This window comes from Cricetulus griseus (assembly GCF_003668045.3).
Source record: "Cricetulus griseus strain 17A/GY chromosome 1 unlocalized genomic scaffold, alternate assembly CriGri-PICRH-1.0 chr1_0, whole genome shotgun sequence".
Classification (NCBI taxonomy): domain Eukaryota; kingdom Metazoa; phylum Chordata; class Mammalia; order Rodentia; family Cricetidae; genus Cricetulus; species Cricetulus griseus.
Window position 1 is genome coordinate 5,865,032 of NW_023276806.1, and position 24,222 is coordinate 5,889,253.

The 24,222-nt window shown below is 45.8% G+C and overlaps 1 protein-coding gene across 1 annotated transcript in view; it reads left to right on the plus strand.

The window, feature by feature from the left end:
- The window catches only part of St6galnac3 (ST6 N-acetylgalactosaminide alpha-2,6-sialyltransferase 3), a 311,302-nt gene that overhangs the window by 6,537 nt on the left and 280,543 nt on the right, over positions 1 to 24,222 (plus strand). Inside the window, exon 2 of the mRNA XM_035450658.1 lies at positions 15,789 to 16,024. Within this exon, the coding sequence (XP_035306549.1) occupies positions 15,789 to 16,024 (236 nt within the window). The remainder of the gene's footprint in view (positions 1 to 15,788; positions 16,025 to 24,222) is intronic.

The window sequence follows — 24,222 nt, forward strand, 5'->3', positions numbered from 1 at the left end:
ACTGAGTGTGTTTACCTCTGGTTTGCTGCCACCGTCTGCTCTGCTGAAAGGCAGAGTCGTCTTCTTTTTCTTTTTCTTCTTCTTCTTCTTCTTCTTCTTCTTCTTCTTCTTCTTCTTCTTCTTCTTCTTCTTCTTCTTCTTCTTCTTCTTTTTTTTTGCAGATAAAAGCTGCCCCATCTTGCTGAACTGCTCGTCTGTTTTACTCAGGGAGAAAAAGGCTTTGTCAAAACAGGAGCAAAACCTGATTTGCAGAATATCACCTAAAAATAAAACACACGAAAATGTCAAAATATGCTAAGAATATGGGCCAACTTAGTGCTTTGGGAAAATTACCTAACGAGTGTGGGGAAGGGTGTTTCTATGGAATCTGAAGAAATAGGTGTTGTCTGATATCAGTGTGGGAATTGGCACTTAGACGTTGGAGAAGTGTGAGAGTGCAGGTGGCTTTTCTCGTCTGGTACCAGAGGGAGACCTGTGGGTAGCGTAGACACGCCTGCCTGCATCTCACACTCAGATCTACAGACGTGCTCCTGGACTCTCTGGGTTTCTGTCAGGCTGTGTACACACAGCTTTGGCTGGCCTGCCTTCACCACTGGAGAGGCTCTGGTAGGCAAATCGTACTTTTTGGCAGGGTCTTCAGTTGTGAGATGAGCTGGGCAGGGGGTCCTGGGTGCTGTTGCGTAGTTACCTTCTTAGAAGTTGTCAAGGTTTAGTTACCCAAAACACCCACTAAGTTTGGGGTGTACACTCACAGAGACACAGGCACAGGCATGGGCACATACAGACACACACAGACATACACATACACAGACACACATACACACACAGACATACACATAGACATACATACACACAGAGACATACACTCACAAACACACATATACACATACAGACATACAGACACACAGACATGCACGCACAGACACATACACACACAGACAGATTCACACACACAGAGAGACATATATACATGCGTGCACACACACACACACACACACACACACACACACACACACACACACAGTGAAGATTGAGAACAACCTTGCCTGCCTGTCATTGACTGAGTCTGTTTTTCTAAGTGAGTAGAAATGGTCATCTTTTCCTTAGAGCTGTTTGTCGTTCTTCTCTGGGAACCATTTTCATGATAATGTGCACTGAATAAATCTGAATATTTGGCTTATAAAATGACAAAATAATCTCCAGAGAAATTTTCATCTTTATGCAGCCGCCTGTATGATCTGAAAAGAGATTTTCCCTTATTTTAAAAAATACACATCCAGTGAACCTTCCCAGGCACTTTCTCTGTCCCCGGCAGCGTCACTTCTTATGAAATCACACGCTTCCGACCAACCAGCTCCACAGACACTTAAAGTCCCCACTGTGTCGGCCAGGGCTTCCTGCAGATGCTTGGTAGTGTGTGTTGACACATCAGCGTCTGCTGCAGATGAGAGACTACCCAGTCTGCACTGTGCAACCAGGAAGAAAGCAGATGGAGGCTTGCTCTCATCCAAGGGTTAAAAGCACAAATTATCCCTGGATCAAACTTTCCTCAGCAGGGGCCAAGTAGCTGCAATCTCGTAGGCTTCCATGAGTGGCCATTACTCTCAGACAAGGTGGAGGTCACAAATTGTCACCCCATTTCTGTTTCAGCGATGTAGTCTCCAGCTTCAGTTGGTGAGCGTGTCTGTACAAAAGCCTGACTCTGCCGCAAGTCCCGGGCCTGGGCCCAGAGGGGAAGCCCTGTGCAGTGTTGTGCTTGGCTCTGTCCTCGTTAGTAAGGTCAACATCAGGGTCACTTCTCAGAAAGCACCAGATGCTACAAGAGTGACTATATAAACGAGGAAACCAAGGCCTGGAGAGGGAACAGTTGTGTAAGTTGTGTTGAGGTGTAGCTCTGGCCTTAAGCTATTTCCTGTCCCACACTAACTGGTAAAGTGACTGCTGTCACTCCTGCCCACATGTCTGTGTTGAGAGGATTCTGAATTTGTGTTCTGTTCTGGGGGAATGGTGCTGTGGTCGATTAATGATGTCTGTCTGAGAAGAAGAGGAGGAATGCTATAGGGTCACTTGCTGAATTTGGGGATGATAATGGTGAGTTGAGAGATATTGCTGTCAGACGTGGAACATAAGAAGTGCTTTAGAGTCTTCTGGGGCAGGGGATAGGACAGCTTCATAGGGAGGACGGCAGAATCCTGAGCATAAGGAACAAGAGAAAAAGATGCCCCTGAGGAGCAGCTCTTGGAACCAGGTATGGATTTGAGGAAGGGCATTGGTGATGGTGAGCTGCCTGCCATATTCTGTGTGCTACCAAGTCCAGCCTTCTCTGTGTTCCTTTGTCAAATTTACAAATGAAGAATCATATTCAAATTGAGATGCCCACGATCACATAGCTGTTACAGACAGAAGGAGTTTTAACTCTTAGGCAGGGTTCATGGCAAGCTACTCAGAGGGACTGCTGTGGTCGAGGAGAGAGAATGAAAAGGATGGGAATTTGGACAGATGAATTTGAGTTGTCCTTAGATGCGCAGCCTGAAATAACAAGCGAGCTTTGTGAAGAGTACATGTCCAGCACCGACAGACTGATGGCAGCCCTTGTGCAGTAAACTCGTGCCAAGCAGTGGATATCTTTCTGCTCTCCTGCTGGAGCATAGACATGCCACAAATGACACACCAGTATGCTTTAAGTTGTCAGCACAGCATTAAATCCACACTTGATAACCAAACTGTTCTAATGCTTAGAACAACACTGCTTGTTATTACCATGGGACCCATGCTTGACTAGACTCTACTTGTGTTGTGGTGAAAGGCCATTTAGCATGTATGTGCCACTCTGCCATGGTAACTTTGATCTGCAAGAAGGGGGTGCATACTCCCCACAGATGTTGGGAGCGCCAGCATTTATTTCCATGTACAGGGATATGTGGGACATACCTGCTTGCAGTGTTCAAAGCGGGAGGGGACTTTCCAGTTTTGTTTTCAAGCATCATATTGATTACTTTTCTGGCTGCTGTGACCAAATATCTGGACAAAGCAGTATTCTGCGTTTATCGCGGCTCTCAGTTTGAGGTAAAGGCCATCATGGTAGAAGACATGGCAGGAGCAAGATGCAGATGGTCACATTGCTCCCGGTCAGGACGCACAGGCTAGTGAAGGCTGTGCTCAGCTTGCGTCCCCTTTTTATTTAGTCTAGGACCCCACCCTGTGGGCTAATGCAGTACAATGTTGGGGTGAGTCTTCCCGCCTCAGGCCATCTATAAACTCCCGTGATTTATCTTCTGGGTGATTCTAGATCCTGTCAAGTTGACAGAAATACCAGACATCACATGGCAAAGTTTCAACATGAAGAAAATTCCCAGACTATCAAAGGCTGGTTTACGTCTGTAAATTCCAGAGTCTTGGGCAAGTCCACGAGTCCCTATCTTCCTTTCCTCAGGGGACTGTGGTGTGTCTTCTCTGGGTATGGGGTGAAGAGCATCTCTGTCCCCTGGAGAAGCGTGGTGGTGGTGGGACTACAGCCACATCATGGCACTGATATTCCTTTGACTTCTAAGGTGGTTCTCAGATTTACATTTCTGAGCTTTCATATTCAATACCATGTTGGTGTGTTTCAGCTGGGAACCAAGTTAAAGTCTTTCCGATGCGAAGGGGGTGATGGGTGCTGTAACATGTGTTCACCAGGGGCCCTTTGAAAAGCCTGGGTCATTGAAATTATGCAAGGGCCTCCATGAGAATCGGCTGTGGTTCATCGCTATAGGAAGGGTTATTTTCTTCTTTCTTTTTGGTCTTTCCAAAAGGCAGATTTACTTCCAGACTGTTTCAACCCTGAGGGAGAGACCACCTAGCATGTCAGCCCTTTGTGGAGGTCTCTCCTCAGACTTCATCTCAGCTTTTCTTTCTTATTGTGCTCAGAGTAGCCATGGCATAATAAAAGCTGACCTTTGATTAGCATGGTCCTGTTGCTAAGAAGCATACCAAAGGCATTTTATATTTAGCCACTCCTTTAAACTTTTTAGTGATCATCTTGGGTAGGAATTGTTATGGAATATTATTTTAACTAGGCAAAGATGTGTTACGTTTGTTTATGCTGCAGACTATTTAACCGTTTAAAGGTGTGTTACATTGGTTTCTACTGTATCTGTTTAAGATGTAAAGATGTGTTGCATCTGTTTCACCTTGCCTGCCTCAGGCACCTGATGAGTCTAATAAAGAGCTGAACGGCCAATAGCTAGGCAGGAGAAAGACTAGGTGGGACTTCTGGGCAGACAGAATAAATAGGAGGAGAAATCTAGGCTCCATAGGAAAAGAATGAGAGGAAGAAGGAGGAAAGACAAGAGACCCACCTAGGGAAAGAAGCCAGGAAGCTGCCAGCCAGCCAGACGGACAGACAGAGAAGCAGTGAATGCAAGATGTACAGAAAAAGGTAATAAGCCCCAAGACAAAAGATATATATAGAGAAACAGTTTAATAAGTTAAAAGAGGTAGCCAGATTTGAGCCTAAGCTAGGGCAAGCATCCCAAACTAATAATAAATCTGTGTCATGATTTGGGAGCTGGTTGGTGGCCTAAAGAAAGAGCCTGGTATGAGGTCCTCTTATTTGCTCCAATGTCAGATGGGAAAATGGACGAGAGAAGCCTAAGCAGGGTGACCAAGGTGACCACTGCTCTGTATTGTGCCTCTCCCACCCTGAGTGTGTAGGTAGGTTCCCTCTGAAACACTGTTTTCATCGTGAAAAGCACGATGGTTGTGTTGCCTGATGCTCACTGGGCACAGTGCAAACTGCACCATCCTCTTCAAGAACTTGGGCGAGTGCTCTGGTTTGTACAGTGTACTCTGTTGCACCCACCGCGTCTTCGGGGGGGTGGGGGGTAGAAGATTTTAGCTTCACGTGCTTCTCCCTATTGGAGTTTTAAAAAGTCACAAATCCCTGTGAGCCCTTTAGCGTGCTCCACATAGAGGACGTTGCTCTGAGGGGCAGTCTGTCATGACAAGTCCCGCTTGCACACTGGGCTGTCCTCACTTCACTTTGTGTTCACTGAAATGCTCCCCCTTCCCACCGTGACCACTGCACCTGCACAGCAAGCTCCAGGTGAGGAGGAACAGGAAGGAAATGCCTGTGAATTTTTTCTGAGGGAAAAATCCTTTTCTCCTCCCAGTGTAATCTGAATATATTCAGATAATTCAGCTTTCTGTTTGTTGAGAGGACAGTAGCATCCCCTTCCTCGGCCCGCCCTTCTCTCCTTCGTCCTTTTTCTCAGGTACTTTCTGTTCAGTTGGAGGCAGTGTGCTTGGTACGGCCTGTGAGAGGCAAGCATTGTTCAGACTTCTTTCGTGTCCTCTGTGAACGTTCAATGGCAGAGTTAAAGGGCAATCTTTCCCCAGCCTCTTACCCATCCCACCTGACTCATTCACACACCAGGAGCCAGGGGATGAAACCAGAGGGCTTTCCCGTGGAAACAGCTGAACCGAGTTATGTCTGAACTTGAGGAGATGGGGGTGGTGGGAGGGGATAGGGTGGAGTCTCGATTACAAGAGTGATCTAGGCAGCAAGACTGGAGATATGGAGGACAGGAAAAGGAGAGGAGACAGCATCGTCCATCCCTCTTCTGTACAACGGGAGTCGTGTGAAGTCATGTATCTGTGTGTGCTTGAAAAGATAAATTCTGCCCAATGTGAGGTGGTGTGGTTTCAGAAAGAGAGGAGGCCCTAGTCGGTGATGGCACACATCTTTGGGTTGCTTTGATGGTTCTTAGCAGGACTTCTGCCATGGCAATACATGAACCACCAAAATTGTGTGCACATGCTCCACTGGTGTGCTCTGAACACCAGAAAGTATGATTTGGATCCTAGGCGACACTATGCCCTGTAGTGAAAAGATGAGCAGCTGTCTCTAGAAGACAGGTGCAGATCGTGAGGAGCTGAGCAGGAAGCAGAGCTGCCTCATTGATGGCTTAATCACCTTCCATGGCCCCAGTCTGGAAGCTGTTTTCTCCAGTCATTCAGTGCCAGGGACACACAGGGGCTTAGTCAGGTCCGAAGAGTGTTCTTCCTGTGAGCACAAGAGTTCAGTGGCAAGTTCACGGCCGTCTGCTTCAGCTTCTGGTGGTCTCACTGTTAGAAGTAACTCCTCTGGTTGAATGTCTGTGTGTCTCTGCCCAGCGCAGCACAATTCTTTGCTCTCAGCAGTCTGCTTTCTCATACTCAACATGTGTACCATGCTAACACACACTGGTGGGCAAATGCTGAGGAGGATGAATTGGGGGGCGTGTGAGTTCCAGGCCAGGCTGGGCTGTCCTTTACTGGGATGTAGCTCACTTGGTGGAGTGCTTGCCTGGTGAGCAGGAAGCCTCAGAAGGCTGCGTATGGAGGTGTATGTCTGCAGTCTCATTGCACAGGAAGTTGGGGCAGAAATATCGACAGGCACTTAGGACTGCCCTCTGCTGTGTAGTGATAATTGAAAGTGTCTTGTGAACGTGACAAGGGCTTTGCAAATTCACAGACACTGTGGCAGCAAAGTAGATGAGGACAGTGAACATTGGGGAGGGGATGACGGAGGGGATGACAGAGGGGCTCATGGAGGGGCTCACAGGGCCCTACCCCTGTGGAGAGCTATTGGAAGTTGAAGGATTCCAGGGACAGACAATTGGTTTTCTTTGGGGATATGGCCTCGCATGGTTTGGCCATGTTCCAGTGGACAGGTCTGTATCCATGTGAATATGTCCCTAATTATACTCTGTGGGTATAAAGAAAAAGAGGCCGTGAAACTGGGAGGAGTTAGAGTGGAGTTGGGGGTAGATATGTTAAAAATACATTGTGTGTGTGTGTGGTGTGTGTGGTGTGTGTGGTGTGTGTATGTGTGGTGTGTGGTTGTGTGTGGTGTGTGTGTGTGTGTGTGTGTGTGTGTATGTATGGTGTGTGGTTGTGTGTGTCTGTGTGTGTGTGTGTGTGTGTGTGTGTGTATGTGTGTACACAAAATTAAAGAACTGTTTGAAAAACCTAAAGGTGTTTTCAACCAAAGGGGAAGGAAATAAAGAAAACATGCATGCTTATTAACAGCTGTGGGAATCTTTCACTGTGGTTTGAGGTCAGGTCACAAGGATCTGTGTGAGCTCAACGGTACCTTTAACTCCTCAGTAGGTTTGGTACGTTGTATCCATACGAAGCCTCATTTGGAGTAAAACTGGACTTCTGGGGAAAGCTGTCCTCTAGGGCTTGCTGTCTGCACAGAAAGGTTAATGTGGGTGGCGCCCTTGAACTCTTTGTGGCCCTGGGTTTTGCCTTCTGTATTTGGAATTCCTACTGACTAAATCCTTGTCAGGTAGTGACACACTACAAGCACCACAAATTCTTAATGGGGGTGGGGTAGGGGTGGGAGGTAACTGGCCCAAACGCCCCGCCCCTTTTGTCGTCTTTTCACCGCATGATTTCATGGAGACCATTTTGGTTGATTGCTCTCCATCTTCTTCCTCATCTTCCTGTTGCCCCACCCCCTTCTGGTTCCTGACTTCCTCTTTCCATTCTCAACTGCTTTTCCAGGAGCCTCTTCCCCTACTCATGGACCCTTTCCACTTTCCCAGCGTGACCCTCACTCACACACTGTCCCCACCACCCACACGCTAACAAAACCTTCAGAAGCTGGGATCTGCCTGGGAGAGAGAGGATGCGATGTTTGTCTTTCCAAGCACTCATTTTCCTGCAAATTTCATAATTTTGTTTTCTTTATGGCTGAATAAAATTCCAGTCTGTATATGTACTATGTTTTCATTATCCATTCATGTGCTCAAGTATATTTTATTTCTATGTAACTGCCTAGCAATTTGCCTTCTAGCAGGGTCCTAAATAAGTAAAAGAGTTATGGGATTGTGGAGCTGAGAAGCCACACCCATGCCATCACATGGTGCCTACAAGTGCCTACAATAAGACTAAGGGTGCCCAGTGGTTGGTAGAACAAGAAGGTTACTTTATTTTCCCTCCCAGCTACCCAAGGCTCCCTTGTAGCTGTCTTTGTAATGCTGGGAATAAAGCCAGATCTAGGGGAAAGGAATTAAATGTGTCCACAATTGCTGATCTCAAAGTAAGTGTAATTACTACTCTTCATGCCAGTCTCTTAATTTTCCATATGATTTAGATATTTAGTTGGTTGATACTATGTTTCAAAACCTACTTAGGGCTGGTACCAGCTCTTGACATTGCTGAACCTGTTCTCTGAGAGCATTCTTGTTGGCCTGAATTGTTTGGTGGAACAATTCAGGAATTGTTGAGTAGGAATGGCCCCCATAGGGTCGTAGATTTTGAATGCTTGGTCATTAGGGAGCAGGGTTAATTGAGAGGGATTAGGAGATGTGGCCTTGTTGGAGTGGGCGTGGCTTTTTTTGGAGGAAGTATGTCACTGGGGGTGTGCTTTGATTTTCAAAAGCACACACCAGGCCCGGTGGCAGTCTTCCTGCTGCCCCCAGATTCCTGGGTAGAACTGCTATCTACCATGCCACCTGCACGCTGCTGTGTATCCCACCATGCCACTAATAGACTACACACTGAACCTGTAAGCAAGCCCCAATTAAATGCTTTCTTTTGGTTGTAGTGTCTTTTCACAGAAATAAAACATGGACTATGACTAGTGGTAATTAAAGACGTGGTTGATCCACACACTGAGCTTGGACTCTGACATTTGAATAGGATCTCAATTCCTGTGTTTGCCATTGTGTTATCTGTGTGCATGGTGGGCCATTTGGCCTCAGGCCTCTATTGTTTGTCTGGGAAACAAGACTGCATAAGCAACCTACAGTGATGTCTGGTGTGAAGATACTGTTAGGACTCAAGGAACTGGTCGTATTGGCAAACTCGTTTAATCCCAGCACTCTGGAGGCACAGGCAGGAGGATCTCTGTGAAGTCAAGGCCAGCCTGGTCTACAAAGCAAGTTCCAGGACAGCATGAGAAGCCTGTATGGGAAAACAAAAACAGAACAAAACAAAAGTCTTGAGACCCAACCCTGCCTTTGTTCTGGACTTCAGTGCCCCACTGGGTGAAGAAAGGATATTCTGAGGAGTGAGTGTTGCTGCTTTCCACTAGACCTTCATGCTCATTAGGGGAGCCCTGCTGAGGGAGTGTGCGCTTTCCATCCCTCAGCTTCACCACCCTAGAGGGCGCATTCTAGATAGAAGCCTCACCCTGTCTGTCTCCTGCTTTGACCCCGGTGGGCTCTGCGGTCCCCTGCAGGCGCCTTAACCTGCTGCACATGTCCTTTCTGACTCCAGCTCCTCTCCTTCCACCATCCTTAAAACTGTTCTCAAAATCGATTCCTTTTTCCTTAAATTGCTTTTGTGGGAGCTGGAGTGATGGCTCAGTGGTTAAGAAAACTTACTGCTATTATAGAGGGCCCATGTTTGATTCCCAGCACCCACGTGGTGGCTTACGGCTGCCCATAACTTCAGTTCGGGGACTCTGACACCCTCTTCTGGCCTCTGTGGGTGACTCGTGCACGTACTTGGACCACATAACCTCCATGCATGCACACATACATTTAATAAAAATAGGCATTTTGGGCAGGTGTGGTTATGTGTGCATATTCATATTGGTTAGGTTCATGTGTGTACACTATACATGCATATGAAAGACCAAGATCAACTTTGGGTGTCTTTCCTCTAGAGCTACTAACATATTGCTCTCTGTGTGAGAGAGTGCCCATGTGTAGGTCTCTCTCTGTGTGTGTGTGTGTGTGAGAGAGAGAGAGAGAGAGAGAGAGAGAGAGAGAGAGAGAGAGAGAGAGAGGGAGAGAGAGATGTTTGTAAATGGAGTTCTGTAAGATATATATGATCATATATATGAAAATGCTGAGAGATAAAAGAGGAACAAGCCAATGCCACCTTTATCTCATTAGCTTCCCTGAGAAAAAGAGAGCTCCCACTTATATACTCTCTGCCCAGTCCTCTCGTTACCTGTCTACACCTAGCCATTTCACCTCCTCTCTCTGCCAAGCAGTATCACTTCCTGTCTGTCTGTACAAACCTCTTGGTTAGCTGGTGGCAAGCTCCATTCTCTGATCTCCAGACAAGCTTTATTTGTGCGAGCAAGATATTACCACGTATGTTTATAGTTCTGTGAGTATGTATGCAGAGGTCTACATCTGATGTCTTCCTCTATAGGTTTCATCTTATTTTTTTTGAGACAGGATCTCTCTCTGAGCTCCAGGCATGCTACTGTTTCTGCCCTGCTCCAAGCCCCTTAGCTGGGGTCATGGTGACACTGTGTCCTGCCTTTTCTGTGGGTTCTGTGAATCTGATCTCAGGTCTCCATGCTTATATAGCATGCAGTATTACCACTTGACACATCTCTCCAAAAGCCCCTTGTGTTCCTTCCAAGACTGTTTTAGTCATTGGGACCTTAGGGGCTGATTTGGCCCTTGGTCAATCTCACTAGAGCTTGAATTACAAAGTACATGTCCCCACGTTCAACTCTGTGCAGGGGATCACACTCAGGCCCCCATGTTTGCGAAGGTGTAAACACATGCACCTATTTTCCCAGCCCTAAATCTTAACCATATTAAATATATTCTACATCAGCCTCCAAGACGCTCACTCACTGCTAGTTTCCCTATGCTGGTCTTGTTTGCCCTTCATGTCTCTCCTATTGATAACATCAGTGATTCCGTCAGCAGCTATGCATTCTTGGGCTGCCCTGATACTCTTCCGCCTGTTCGGGGATTTGAAGTTTGTTGAGCATCTTGTTCTCATCAGGACATCTCCACCTTTTTATTGCCGCTTTTCTGACCACTTCCCAACAAAACTGGAGTAAGATTTCCCTCAGAGGTCACTGTCAGTGAGTGGGATCTAAACAGACTGTTGACTCAACAGATGAAGTAAATGGGAAGGCTTTGTTCACGCTCTAAGCTTTGCTAAGTCTTCTTCCTGCAAATATCCTGAAGCCTTATTCATCAAGAAGCTGATTTGGAGCTGGACAGTGGTGAAAAACCAACCACATTGATACACGTTCCAACCTCAGAGAAGAATTTGGCATTAGATGTGATCATAAATAAGCAGCAGCTGGGGACAAATCAGGCTGTGGGGTGACCGGACACTCACAATCTGATTGGCATTACATTTTAAATTTATTATTATGTAAATCTCAGCATATGAAGAAAAATGAGCGCCCCCCCGAAATGCAACTATTTTTGATCATCACAGAGTATTATTTAAAAAGAAAAGCACCTTCTCTCTGGTTGTCACTTATGAAGAATTGGATCTCAAAAAAAAATAAATAAATGAGCAGCTGACTAGGTTAATAAAGTCTGTGTTATCTGGTGAGTGGTTAATTCTATGAAGGGAAAATAAAAATATCATTTAATATGCCTTGTGAATTCAGTAGGTGCACAGGCCTTTGTGACTGTTCTTTCCCTCCATCATGAATTTCCATGGAGTCCATTTTGAAATAGACATTTCTGCTATAAAGTCTGATAAATCATATTCCAGCTCTACAGAGAACAAATGGAATGTTACATTTTCTGGTGTAGACTTTTGAAGTATGCAGGGGATTAAATTCTAAATTTCTCAGCTGCTAAAGGTCCCTTCAGACTTCCCCCAAATGAGGAACAAAGAAGGGGCGTACTTTGCCTAAAGTAGTTCATCAGATCTACTTGGGCACAGTGGCATCCTCTTGAGCTGGTAAGGGTAAGTTGCCCCAAGTAACGCAAGGGGTTGCAGCTGCTTAGAATATTGGAGAAAGATGTCTGCAGTCTTTGTCAAGCATTTCACATGTCCTGATGGGTGCTCACCCTCTAGCTAATATCCATCGAGAATCCAACAGTTAGGAGCTGGTAAGTTGGGTCTGTTGGTAAAATGCTCGCTCCAAGCATCCACACCTGAGTTTGGTCCCCAGAAGCCATGTAGAAAGCAAGGTGGCACAGCATGAACCTCATACAGTACTGGGGAGACACTTCAGAGATGGGAGCCCTCTGGGGCTCGTGGCTAGCAAGCCCAGCTGAATTAGTGAGTTTCACATTCAGTGAGAGACCTTGTCTCAGAAGACTGTGGGGAGTGATTAGGTAAGATGTCCTGTGTGACCTCTGGCTTCTGACCGCATGTGCACACAAAAGAATTTAACAACTGACATTTACAACCTAATAATACCTTTCACTTTTAAAGAGTTCCTTGTTGCCCGGCTGTGCTCAGAGTTCTCTGTGCACCTGACCTTAGAGGAATGGTCGTTTTTTACATTTTGTGCATCATGAAACATCTGTTGAACCAAGCCTTTCACACCATCGACTGAGAAGTACTCACTCTTGTTTTCTCAAGTCTAATTGGCAGTGGTTTTATCTTGAAGTTGTTCTGATGGCTTCTGCTGTACCATTGTCGGTGAAACTGATGTGAGTGTGGATGGTCTCATCATGGTGACTAGCACATGGCAACTTCAGGATAATTGCTGTATGATGTTTAACATAACCCCCCATCATGGTGTACGGGGCAGCCTTCTGATCAAATGACCTGAAGATTCTGACAACCAGTGGCCCAGCCTTTGCTCTTCCTGTGGCTGGAATGCTCATACAGTAAGTCTCCCGCATCCATGGGGACCCTATTTGGATGGTGTCAGCTCAGACAGGCAAGGCCAGAACTACCCCTCTTTAAGAACAGTAGACCTTCCTTCTCTGGGCTCCTCAGTTGCCTCATTTGACACATGGTATTTCATTGTCCCCCCTCCTTGCCAGCTCTGGTGACTCTTTGGAGCCTATTCTGCCTGGTCGATTTCATTTCCTTTCTCAGAACCTTTCCTAGTCTACACTGGCTACATTATTAATGTGTGTTGTGTCCTGTGTGTTGGTGGCTCAGTTCACTTCTCCATATCACTTGCATCTCCTGTGGATGTACATGCATGCTTGCTACATGAAGGTGTGTGTGTGTGTGTGTGTGTGTGTGTGTGTGTGTGTGTGTGTGTGTGTGTGTGTGTGTGTGTGAGAGAGAGAGAGAGAGAGAGAGAGAGAGAGAGAGAGAGAGAGAGAGAACCTAAGCCATGGTCTTCACCTTGGCCATGGCATTGCAGAGGTGACTGCTAGATACACATGTTTGTATCAGGACCTGTTGTCCTTGCCTTGTAGAGCTTGAGCTCTGCCTTCTTGAGTGAAGTCTCAGTACGCTCTGGGTCAGCACTATGAGTCACTTTCATGCCAAGCGAGGGTAGCATTGCCTTAGACAGAGGGAGAAAGAACCTGTTCACCATAACATTACAGAGTGGGGCTGGAGATCTGAGCTATGAAAAGAGTAACCCTGGCCCCTGGGTTACTGGGAGGTACCTGCTTTCTCCACCCAGTAGCCAGCCCCCTTTTTGCTCATTATAGCCTTCCTTTGACAGCCCCAGGAGACAGACACGGATTCCAGGGGCACAGGCTTTTGCTGCTGTGACTTCATCCTATTTCGAAGTTTCCCTCAAAAGCCGTTGGTTTACGGTTTACTTTCCTCCTGTGTGCATTGTGTGTCTGTAGCTGTTGTGCCTTTGCCGGCCCCCATGCCTTTGCCCTGACATCCCCAGCCATGCAAGCTCAGCAGCTAAGAGAAGCAGAGAGCCTTGCTGGGTTTGGGAGTAGACAGATGCACAGATCACATCTGGGGCTGCTTCAGAGCAGCTGCTGGTTTGGATGGTGACAGAAAAAGAGGTGTTCTTACCTCTTAATGGGCGACCGGCCTCTTGGGTTTTATTTAGCCATCTCTTTAGGTCCATGCCCCTTTACACTTCAGATCCATCGCCTCATTTAGGCTGTTACTGTGACACATTGCAGGGTAGTGGACATAATGATTCCCCAGAAGAGTGAATTAAAACGTTTCTTCATGATTAGAAGGTTCAATGAGGTAAGGCTGTGGTGGTTAGTGGGGAGATAAGGGATGCTGAGGAGGCAGAGCTCGGGGGACTCTTGGGTGATTAGAAAATTAGAATTGAGCCTGTGACCCAGGTCGTAGTATGGCTGTTCTGAGGTTTCTTTTCCCCCTTGAGAAGTTCTTGAGCCAATCACAACAGGAAGTAACAGGCCACAAGCCCAGCAGTGGTGATGATGGAAGGCCAGTCATCCTTAGAGGTTCTGGCTGCCCTTCAGCTTGGAGCCTGCTCAGAGGTCAAGCCCAGTTTGGGGCCAGCAGGGGTGTGTCACAACAGCTGTTCCTGAGGTCTGCCCAAAGTTCTGTTCTCTGTGTCTGATCTGGTTTTGACTTTCTCTCTGACTCCATGGCTACTGAACTTCTGGTCCCCAGAGAAGAGCTCCCAGAGAGCCAAGGGCTCTACCATCTGGCTCCCTGGGTAAATTATTGCGCCCATGCTGGTTTCTGCAGGAATCCCTTGAACACTGCTGCTGTCTGAAGGGCAGCTCCGAGTTTTTTGTCTGCCCCTTCCATCTAAACTGAGGATCTCGAGTCTCGCTCACTATTTATCCCTGCTGCTCCAGTTTGCATCCTTGGCTTACAAGACCCGGTACCAGAAGGCTGGTGTCCTACTCATTTCTCAGTGCCTTATACCTCCCCGTTCCCAAATACTGTCAACCATGTTGGAGTACGACATAGCTTTCATTTTTAGAAAAATCCCAACAAGACAACAAAAATTCCACGTTGGGTTTTCACCATCTCCCAGGGCGCACATCTTAGCGTGGTACCCAGGGCGGCCAACCATAGTTATCACTTGGGCCTGCAGCTTTCTGTCTGCACTCTGCACACAGAGGGAGATGATTGCTTTCCACAGGTAGCCCATGCTTTCTTGTTTACTTGCCTGCGTCTTCCATCTAGAAAGATCTGCTCACACGTCCCCACCAATCAAAACATGTGTTTCATCAAGCCCCATCTCAGGTATGCATCAATGCTGTCTCTCACCCTGGCTACATGCAGTATGCAACTTTTCTTCCTTCAAAGTACATTCAGGGGAACGTTCTTAGGCTGTTGGGGTGCAACCTTTGCTCTTCTGATACTTAACATTTCAAGTTTAGGTTGTGCACCTGTGAAGTTTTCTGTTGATAGAAACTGCTAGATACAGACCCAGAAGTGTGAGCCAGGAAGAAGCCGGGCCATTCAGGATGTAAGGGAGTCAAGCATTTCCTTCACGTGTTTGCTGCGTTTCTTGTATGATTTAAGGTGTAATACTATGCAGAGGGCATGGGCACAAAGAGCCCTGTGACAAGCACACCCAGTGGCTTCAGGAACTGAGGAGCATAAGGTAGAAAAAGAAATTGCCATAATTACATTGTGAGAAAAGTGACCCCTGTGACGGTAGCCTGACCCCTTTGGAGGTCGTATATCAGATATTTATTTACATTGTGATTCAGGACAGTAACAAAATTACAGTTATGGTGCATCGGTGAAAACAATCTTACTGTTGGGGTCACCACAACATGAGGAACCGTGTTCAAGGTTACAGACTAGGAAGGTGGAGAACCCCTGCTGTAAAGCAAAGGGAGCTGGTGAGCCTGGCAGGTTGGTGGTGAAAGGATGGAGGCGGGAAGGGAGCCGAGGAATCGAGAAAGGTCTCCTATGTTTGGAAATGTCTGGTTGACAGAGATACCGTGCCTGAGGGAGAGGGAGGCACGCTCAGAGTGGAGGAAAGTTTCTGCCACCTTCTCACTGAAGGATGGCTTTGTTCCTGCTCAGATGGAGATGCCCTGAAAGACAGAAGAATCCTTTGATTCTTCTGAGAGAGAAGTGGATAGCCACCTCCACCCATCCTCACCCCTGTCCCCACCTCCACCCCTACCTCCGCCTGGGCCCCACCCCTATCCCTCCCTATCCTGCCCCTACTCCCTTATCTCCCCCACCCCTGTGGCTGCTGCTAGTTGAAGTTGTTCATTGTTCTTCTTTCTTCCCCGTTTTACAGAGGAAGTCTGTGCTTGTGGTGAGCTTCATAGCCCTGTGCCTCTTGCTGCTAGCCCTGCGCCTCATCAATGACATGAATTTCCCTTTGCTACTGAACTGCTTTGGACCACCTGAGACAAAATGGACCCCATTGTCCTACACATTCAGGCAGCCTCTGCGAACTCACTACGGGTACATAAACGTGAGGACCCAAGAGGTAAGACCTGAGAGGGTGACCTGGGAGAGTATCCATGGCAACTGCTTCCCAGTAGGAGCAAGATGGCTTCCCAGTCATTGCATTTACCCTTTCTGTCCCACTGAGATTCTTTGGGTCCCGGACAACATTTTCTGTTTTCCTATTCTTAGCTACTTCCTGACACGTGTCTAAAATCTTTCACCCCCTCCCACATCAAACCATGAAAGCACTGGTTTCCTACGGAGTCGTGGAAGCAATTACCTGTTTTCCTGGTGGCGTGAAGCTTAACATACATGTCTTCCGTTTTAGATGCTCTGATCAGTGGCCACCAGCTGGAGAACTGACTGGCTTTATTTCCTGTAGGTTACCTGTTGGGAACAGCTCTTTATAGAGTTTGAGAAAGCATTGGTCCCTTTATAACTCTGTCATCCTTAGACCTAGAGCTAAGAATAAAAAAGCTAAGCTGAATTTTAACATTTGCAGTGGCTGCAGAGATAATGGGATTTAGCATCTTTCCACATTTAAAGGGGTTAAAACCATTTAAATCCTGCAATCACTGAACTTTTAAATATTCGTAGCCAATTGGTGTCCCAGATGAGGGTGGCTGAATATTGACAGCTAGGAAGAGTATACTAGGCTAGAAGGGTATGTGTGTGTGTGTGCGTGCATGCGTCTAAGTCAGGGGAAAATTTTGGATACTTTTAGGATCAGATCCTCAGTTACTGTGTGCACTTTTCATTTTGACTGTGAGGTGAAGTCTCTCTCTGATCTAGAGCTCACGACTTAAGGGAGGCTGACTGACCAGGGGTCCAGGATCCACCTGTTTCTGCCTCCTCAGTGCTGGGATCACAAGCACATGCCACCAAACAAACTGATTTGATTTTTATTTATTTCTATTTGAGGAGTCATGCATGTATGTGTTTTGGTCATACCACTCCAACTTTACACACTCCTTTTGAAAACCCATTGAATACTATTGGCTTAGTCATATGTGTGCCAAGGCCTCTGGGAGTTCTTATGTACAATGGCCCTGTTGTGTGTGGAGAGAGCCTTCACAGCAGTCCAGGACTCTAACTTAGGTGCTCATGCTCACAGGGAAAGTACTTACTGACTGAGCCAAATCCTCAGACTTACCTTTAGAGGCTGGTCTCATAAACTACAGAAAGGGATAAAACCCTCAAAACTAGCGTGAAGCAGGCAAAGGTAGTGAAACTATTTCCACAGTCGTTTCTATGCTATGGGGGAGGCACATTGGTATGGATACGAAGTCCAGGCCTGTTTGAAGAAAGTCTGTGGCAAAGACCAAGTCCATCAAGATGTCCCATCATGGAGAATTTTGGGAACAAGACTCCGTTGGAGGGCTCTCTTGAAAACACCCTGGAGAGGGGTGCCAGGCAGCTCTTTCGGGGCCAGTGGCATGCCTGAGCCTGGGGCTTTCTGTTCACTCACTCTCTAAACATTGTTTTTGTATCTCCTGGATTTATAGACTGTTTATTAGACCTTTATAGTTGAGGGGAGGCACCATTAATAATGTATAAATTCCCCAGAGTCTTGCTTGATGTGGATCCTCTAATTGGTTTTAAATTAACTTTTGAAAGTCTCTTGCTTGGACTTGTCGAGTGTCCTGATAAATTGATTACCTGTATAAAAATGTGCCTTTTAGAGAGGAGCTCGTCTCACTCTAGTCTCGTGTTACTTTTATATCTGGCAGTCACTTAATATTCAATAACTCTGCAGTATGGGCTAATCAAAAGTGCCTGTCACAGGCTGGAAATGCAACACATGGATAAAGTATCTCATGAATTATGCTTGTGAGAAATATACCACTGGGTAGTAAAGCCCTTGGATTTGTCTAAATATTTGGGAATCGGGTTTTGGAGTAGGTCCAGCCACTCCCTCCTATCGGCATAAACTCAGCGCTGCCTCTGCTCCCATGATGGACGGTACCCTCTCAAACCATGAGCCCAAATAAACCCACCCTCTCTTAAACTTCATATTTTCAGGTATTTGGTCATAGCTACAAGAATAATAACTAAGACAGTCCTCCAGGTAAAATTATAATAAGTTTATTATGCCTTGCTTAGGTTAACCTGTGCGTTGATGTGACTGTTGCTCATGTCCTTTTATGAGGGACAACAAAGGCAGCTGCTTCCCTTTCTGTACCCTAGGGGTCGTCCTGACTTGAGGGTCTCAGAACATTGATCCAACTACCCTGTCACTCAGTTCTGTGACTTTGGTTTCGAAGGTCTTCTCATGCTCTCTTGTCCTTAGGGAAAGACTGCAGAGGATATTATTTAGAAGGAACCAGGGCACACCCTTGAGAGGGTGAGGGGATCCCAGAAGGGAGGGTTACTGTCACAGAGTTCAGGTGAGTGGGAGGCAGGTGGGAGGCCTACCTTCCTGTCTCCTGCTTAGCCTGGAGCCTTGCTTCTTGCTCTCTGGAGAGTTTATTGAAGGAGGTAACACCTCCCCCCCTCCCAGCATGACCACAGGAAGTGGAATGGAATGCCATGGTGCCCTCCCACCTCTCCCCCGAGTTCCTATTGTTGAGGGAGAGGGCATCTGAGACATGAAACCGGTGCCACTGGCTGGGTGAGGGCTGAATTCTCCACGTCTCTGCGGTCACTGAACCTGGAGTCCCCACCAACACGATGACTGAGCTGACGGCTGCCCCTCTCACAGCACCAAGCTGCCTTAGGAACTGGGAGGACTTGGCAGCACACGCTGTGTCTCAGAGTGGACCAGGCACTTCTCAGGCTTCCCTTACGATCTCTTCATTAGCCATGCTGCAATCCATTAAAAATGGTTTGAGTTTTTAGAGACAGAAGGGTTTATTTCAGCTTAAACTTCCAGATTATAATCCATTATGGAGACACGACAGGGACTCAAGCAAGAATTGAGGCAGAAACCATTGAGGGACACAGAGGACTGGCTTGCTTTCCAACTTGCTCAGCCAGCCAAATTCTGCCCTGCCTAGGATGGGTGCTGCCCACGCTCTTAGTTGTCAATCAGGAATCTTCTACAGAGATAGCCACAGGCCAATTGATCTGGGCCATTCTTGGATTAGGTTCCCTCCTCTTAGGTAGTTCTGTCAGTCGACAAAAAAAAAACAACCAGTGTGATCCACTTTTTGTCAGCTTGACACACACTGTTAAGTCATAACCTTTGCTTCCTCATTTGTTCCCAAGATCTCATGGTAATATCATAATATAAAGTACAACGGAACTTTAAATGCCCCATACTATTTTTAAAATTCCAACACATAAACATTTTTATGAAGAGTAAACACCAAGTACCATTCCGTGGTATTAAGGCAGAGTAACCGTATTATCAACTCACATTGAACATGATTTTAAAAATCACGTCATTCACGGTTGCTTAAAAAGACACACATTTACACTTGGCATTTATCCTGTGAATGCTGTTTTCTAAGCATTGGCTTTAAATTATTAGTTGTAATGAAAGAGGATCTAGACACTTGCATGGTTTGGTTCAGGGCATCATTGTTCCTCTGGCTGCCTCACAGTAAATGAAGGGTAAAGAGAAATTCACTCTGGGCTGGCTTCCTATCTTAGTTTTCTAGCCTGGGCTCACTCATTGTTGTGATGTGACATGGTATGAAGACATTGCCTAGGGCAAGCGACCAGTAGATCATTTGTGTCGGGTACTGGAGAATTGGGTGCTGATGAGCAAGAGGAGGCTGCAGCTAGACATTTCTGGTGACCAGTTTCATGGCAGCCATGTCTCCCTGATCCGATAAGAGAACTGGAAAGTGCTAGAACTGAGAGGAAAACTGGTGTGTGGAAAAAGAGTGCCCTTCTTTTCCCATGATGCTTCCAGGCATCCAGAACATAGCAGTCAAGGATAGAACTAATTTTTGTTTTTGTTTTTTCAGGATTCTAACAATTCAGCTAGACTGAAGTGCATCTCTTTTAAAAACTGAGAATCTTAGAAAGCCTCGAGTAGACAAAATAGGAATACTTTGCATCAGTTCCTGTGACAGGCAGGCCACGCTGGTCTAATTATAGATGCACATAACATATTGATGTTGCAATCGAATTTCCTAAATTGTGGTTATTGTAACAATTAAGGAACAAAGCTGACTTTCTTGGCAATAAAAGAACAGGCTCACCACATTCAAATAAATGTGCACTTGTAAGTAAAGCTGGCATGAATGGGTTTTTTATGTTGGGGTATATAGGCTTTAGATTTTACAGAAGTATATGGAGAGCAATTATATGCAGATGAATGCTCCCAAAATTTTAAACTGATCAACTTAATTGTTAATTAAATTTTGGATATTCCCAATTGTGTAATTATAAAAAAGGGAAATTTCAACTCTTAAGTTGCCTTACAAAAAGAAATTAATGTATAATAAAGGTTACTTATTTGACATGTGCACATTGGATTTCTCATTTCATCAAACATGACATCATTTTTCTAAGGACTTAGGGCATCTATCTGAGTGGAGGAGGGATGATTTTATTTCTCAGGCAGGCTGTGAGATAGCAACTCTCAATCAAAAACCAAATATCAAGGCAATGTAAGACTAAATGCAAAGGAGGCAGTTGACATCACCAAGGGTTGAGACAATTCCAGGGTTATTTTGTGACATACGAGATTGTCATCTTGACAAAATCTAGACTCACCAGTGAAGAGAGTCTCAGTGAGGAACTGTCAAGGCTTGTTGGTGGGTACCCATGCCTCCTGTTTTCCTGTTAGGTTAATTCAGATGGGAAGAACCATCCTTTATGTGGGCTGCAACATTGCATTGGCTGGGCTCTGGAGTGGTAAAGGAAGAGCCAGCTGAACAGAGGAAGTATGCATTTTTTCCTTCTCCTCCTCCTCCTCCTCCTCCACTGTTGACTGGGACACGATGTGACCAGCTGTTTTAAGCTCTTACAGCCTTGACTCCTTTGCCACAATAAGCCCGTTTCCCCAAGTGATGGCGGTGTTCTTCTGTATATGTTTCTCTTACTGGTTGATGAATAAGACACTGATTGGCCAGTACAGGAAGGAAGATAAGTGGGGCTGGGAGATGAGGAGAATGTGTGTGGGGGGGGAGAGGCAGAGAGCGCCATGAGAGGACGCCATGTAGAGGCCGGGAAGATAGGATGCGCCAGGCATTCTCTGGTAAGATAAGGCCATGTAGAAATACATAGATTAGTAGTTATGGGCTAATAATAGAGAGCCAGCCAGTAAGAAGCCCTAGCCATCAGCCAAACAATCTATAAATTAATATAAGTCTTTGTGTGTTTGTTTATTGGGCCTAATTGGCTTTGGAACCAGGCTGGAAAGAAACTGCCATCTTCACAAGTTGCTTTCTGTCAGGGTGTCTTGTTTTATCACAGAAATGGAAATGGATCTAAGGTGGGCAGTTAGGAGGAGGATGGAACAGGCAGAGAACATGGAGAATCCAGGAAAAGAACCTGCATTTTCTGCTGCCACCCCCTCTGTTCCAGGGAGCGGAGTGCTACTCCCCAAACTCCAGGGAACTCTGATGTCTCTATTTGACAATCAAGGCACCTCGCATATCCTATGGGTCTGGTTCACTTCCATTGATCCACTCCCTCCCATTCTAATCTCACCATTGGCTGGCTGCTGCTTTGGCTTGGAGCGCCTTCACCTTCACCCTGCAAACCACACCGGTCGCCACTTTTAATCATGCTCTATTCTGTAGCCCTAACATGGACACAGCACCCCATGTCAAGGGATTCAGAGGGCATTCATGACACTCTGATACTCCAGAGATGGAAATTCAACACATATTGGGTAACTCCAGGGCTGATTTGGTTAGAGTCAAACATACTCTGTATAGTAGTAGAAAGATAGACTATGTTATATAGTCATACAGATAATATGCACTCACTTGATATGATGACCTAGAATGTGAATACAGTCCAAGGTCACACTTGTACTTGTGAGCTATGATACATACCGATGAAAAATATACACACAGAGGAAAAATATACATGCATCCATACTCACAAAACTATATTAATGTGCATTCCATGTATGTATGTAATATATACATGCACCTGTGTTTAAATAATGATTTCTACTTTCCTTAATACAAACATGCATAGAGAACGCCCATACATGCTACATTATGTAAGGAAATAGTTAATTCATGTGTTAGCCTGTTGGGTATAGTGTCTCATGAGCCTGTCTACCCCTTATTGTGGTCAGCTCTTCCTGCTGCTCACAGGACCGACCGCAAAGTCAGATTAGTATTAGAAAATGAAGAAATTGGGCAATATACAGGCTCAAGGCCCAAGAAGAGCCTGTATTCTGAATCATTCTCAGATTTTCATTAGATTTTTCCTGTCACACTGTTCACAAGAACTCTTTTTTCTTCCTTGGGGTGGTAGAGTACTTGGGATATGATTCTCTGCGTGCCCTGTCATATCCCCAGAGAGAATGAGACCAAAGCACAGAAGAAATGAGTTGTAGAGGAGACTTGAAGCCTGGGATGATATTCCAGGTCCATAGCCCATCCATGTTGGAAGCCAGCCTCCCAGCTCTTTTTTTATGTATAGAAATCAATAAACTCTATTTCCACTTTGGCTGATTTTAACTTTTTTGTCATTTGCAGCCAAGAGACATAGCAAATACATTGTCTTCTTAACACACCCAGAACCTTGTAGCTCATCTTCGAGTAAATTTCCTTCCAGATGAGGACAGCAGCCATCTTTCAAACTGAGTTTTCAAATCTGTTAGGAGGCCAAGCACTAGAAGTCATCTGTCAGCTGTGGCGGCTACAAGGCGGTGCAGTAAAGGCTTTTTCAGTGGCTCTGTCAAAGACCATGTGCCTAGGAGCATGTGGCTTAGTAAACCCACTGATTCTTGGAGGGAAGAAAATGAAGGCTTCAAATCCAGACACTGTCTGGACAAACCTGACCACTGGCCATACATACCCAGCTGATAAATCATGCAGTCATAATATAATTATCAGGTAAAATTGTCTGTATTGCTGAGGCATCAGAAACCCTAAGAGATTGATGCTCACTTTACATATCACATCTGTTATGGATGAAAGCTCCATTAGTGACATGGTTTTTAATACAGTAATTGTTTCTCCAGGAAGTTAGAAGGGGATTTTACTCATTACTGGTCCTTAGGTAGAAAAATGCTCATTTGCTAACTGTCATGTGACCATGGTCAAAAGGGGCCTGTTAGAAACCCAAATATTTCATTTGTGACAAGCAAAGGAAAACAGTTCACTTTGATTAAAGGGTTGGAAAGGTGATAGAACTGGGACCCTGGTGTTAAGAGAATTTTTCACTTGGTTTTCCTTGAGCTGATTGGCTGGCAAAGTAACACAGGCAGGTAAAGTGGGAAATTACCAATACAGAGCCAAGTAGAAATATAAGGGTATTTAATAGGGAAAAGCCTTACTTACAGAGCGACCTAGCAGCCAGCATGGCAGCAGTCTGTACGCAAGCCAAAAAGGTGCAAAACTGAAAACGAAACTCAGCCAAATGAAACTCTACGTCACCATGACCACGCTCTCGCAGGCGTGGCCAGGCAGACATGTAACCAGCCCCTAAGCAGGCCTGGCTACAGGCAGGATTGCTCAATTGGCAATTATCCTAACCATGAGTGCTGGCTTACTGTGCTCCAGCCCAAATGTGCTGGACATATTAAAGAAGTTTTGAAGGTGAAGTTCACTGAGAAAGGGACTTATGTTCTGGGACAGAGCCGTCTAGAGACTGAGGTATTTGTAAAGGCTCGCTGAGTCTGTCTTACATAACAGGATAACTCCCTCATTGTTAGGAATCATGAACACTAGTGTAAGTGTCTGGGAGATAATTTGTCACTAAGTAGATGACATTAAGTTACAATTACTCATTCTTTAGAGTAAGCCATATGAAAGAAAATACCCAATTCTGAATATTTTATGGCAAAAGTAACCACACAGTTCCCATGTCCAGAGCTAGCCAGCAAAGCTTGGAAAATGGCACAAGGGATGAATTGAGCTCTAACTAGTAGACAGTACCCTCACCACCCCCCCAGGCCTATGATTTGAGTGGTGTCTATCAAAGGCCCACCTGCTAAAGGCTTGCTCTCAGGGGTCACCATTGGATCTTTGGGAGGTGGAGCCTTGTGGCAAGTATTTAAGTCACTGGTTCTGCCCTTGATGGAAATTGCCAAAATGTCATCTTCTGTCCCTATGACTGTGTGACTGGGAGGTGCGTGGTTTGCTCTGTCCTAATGCA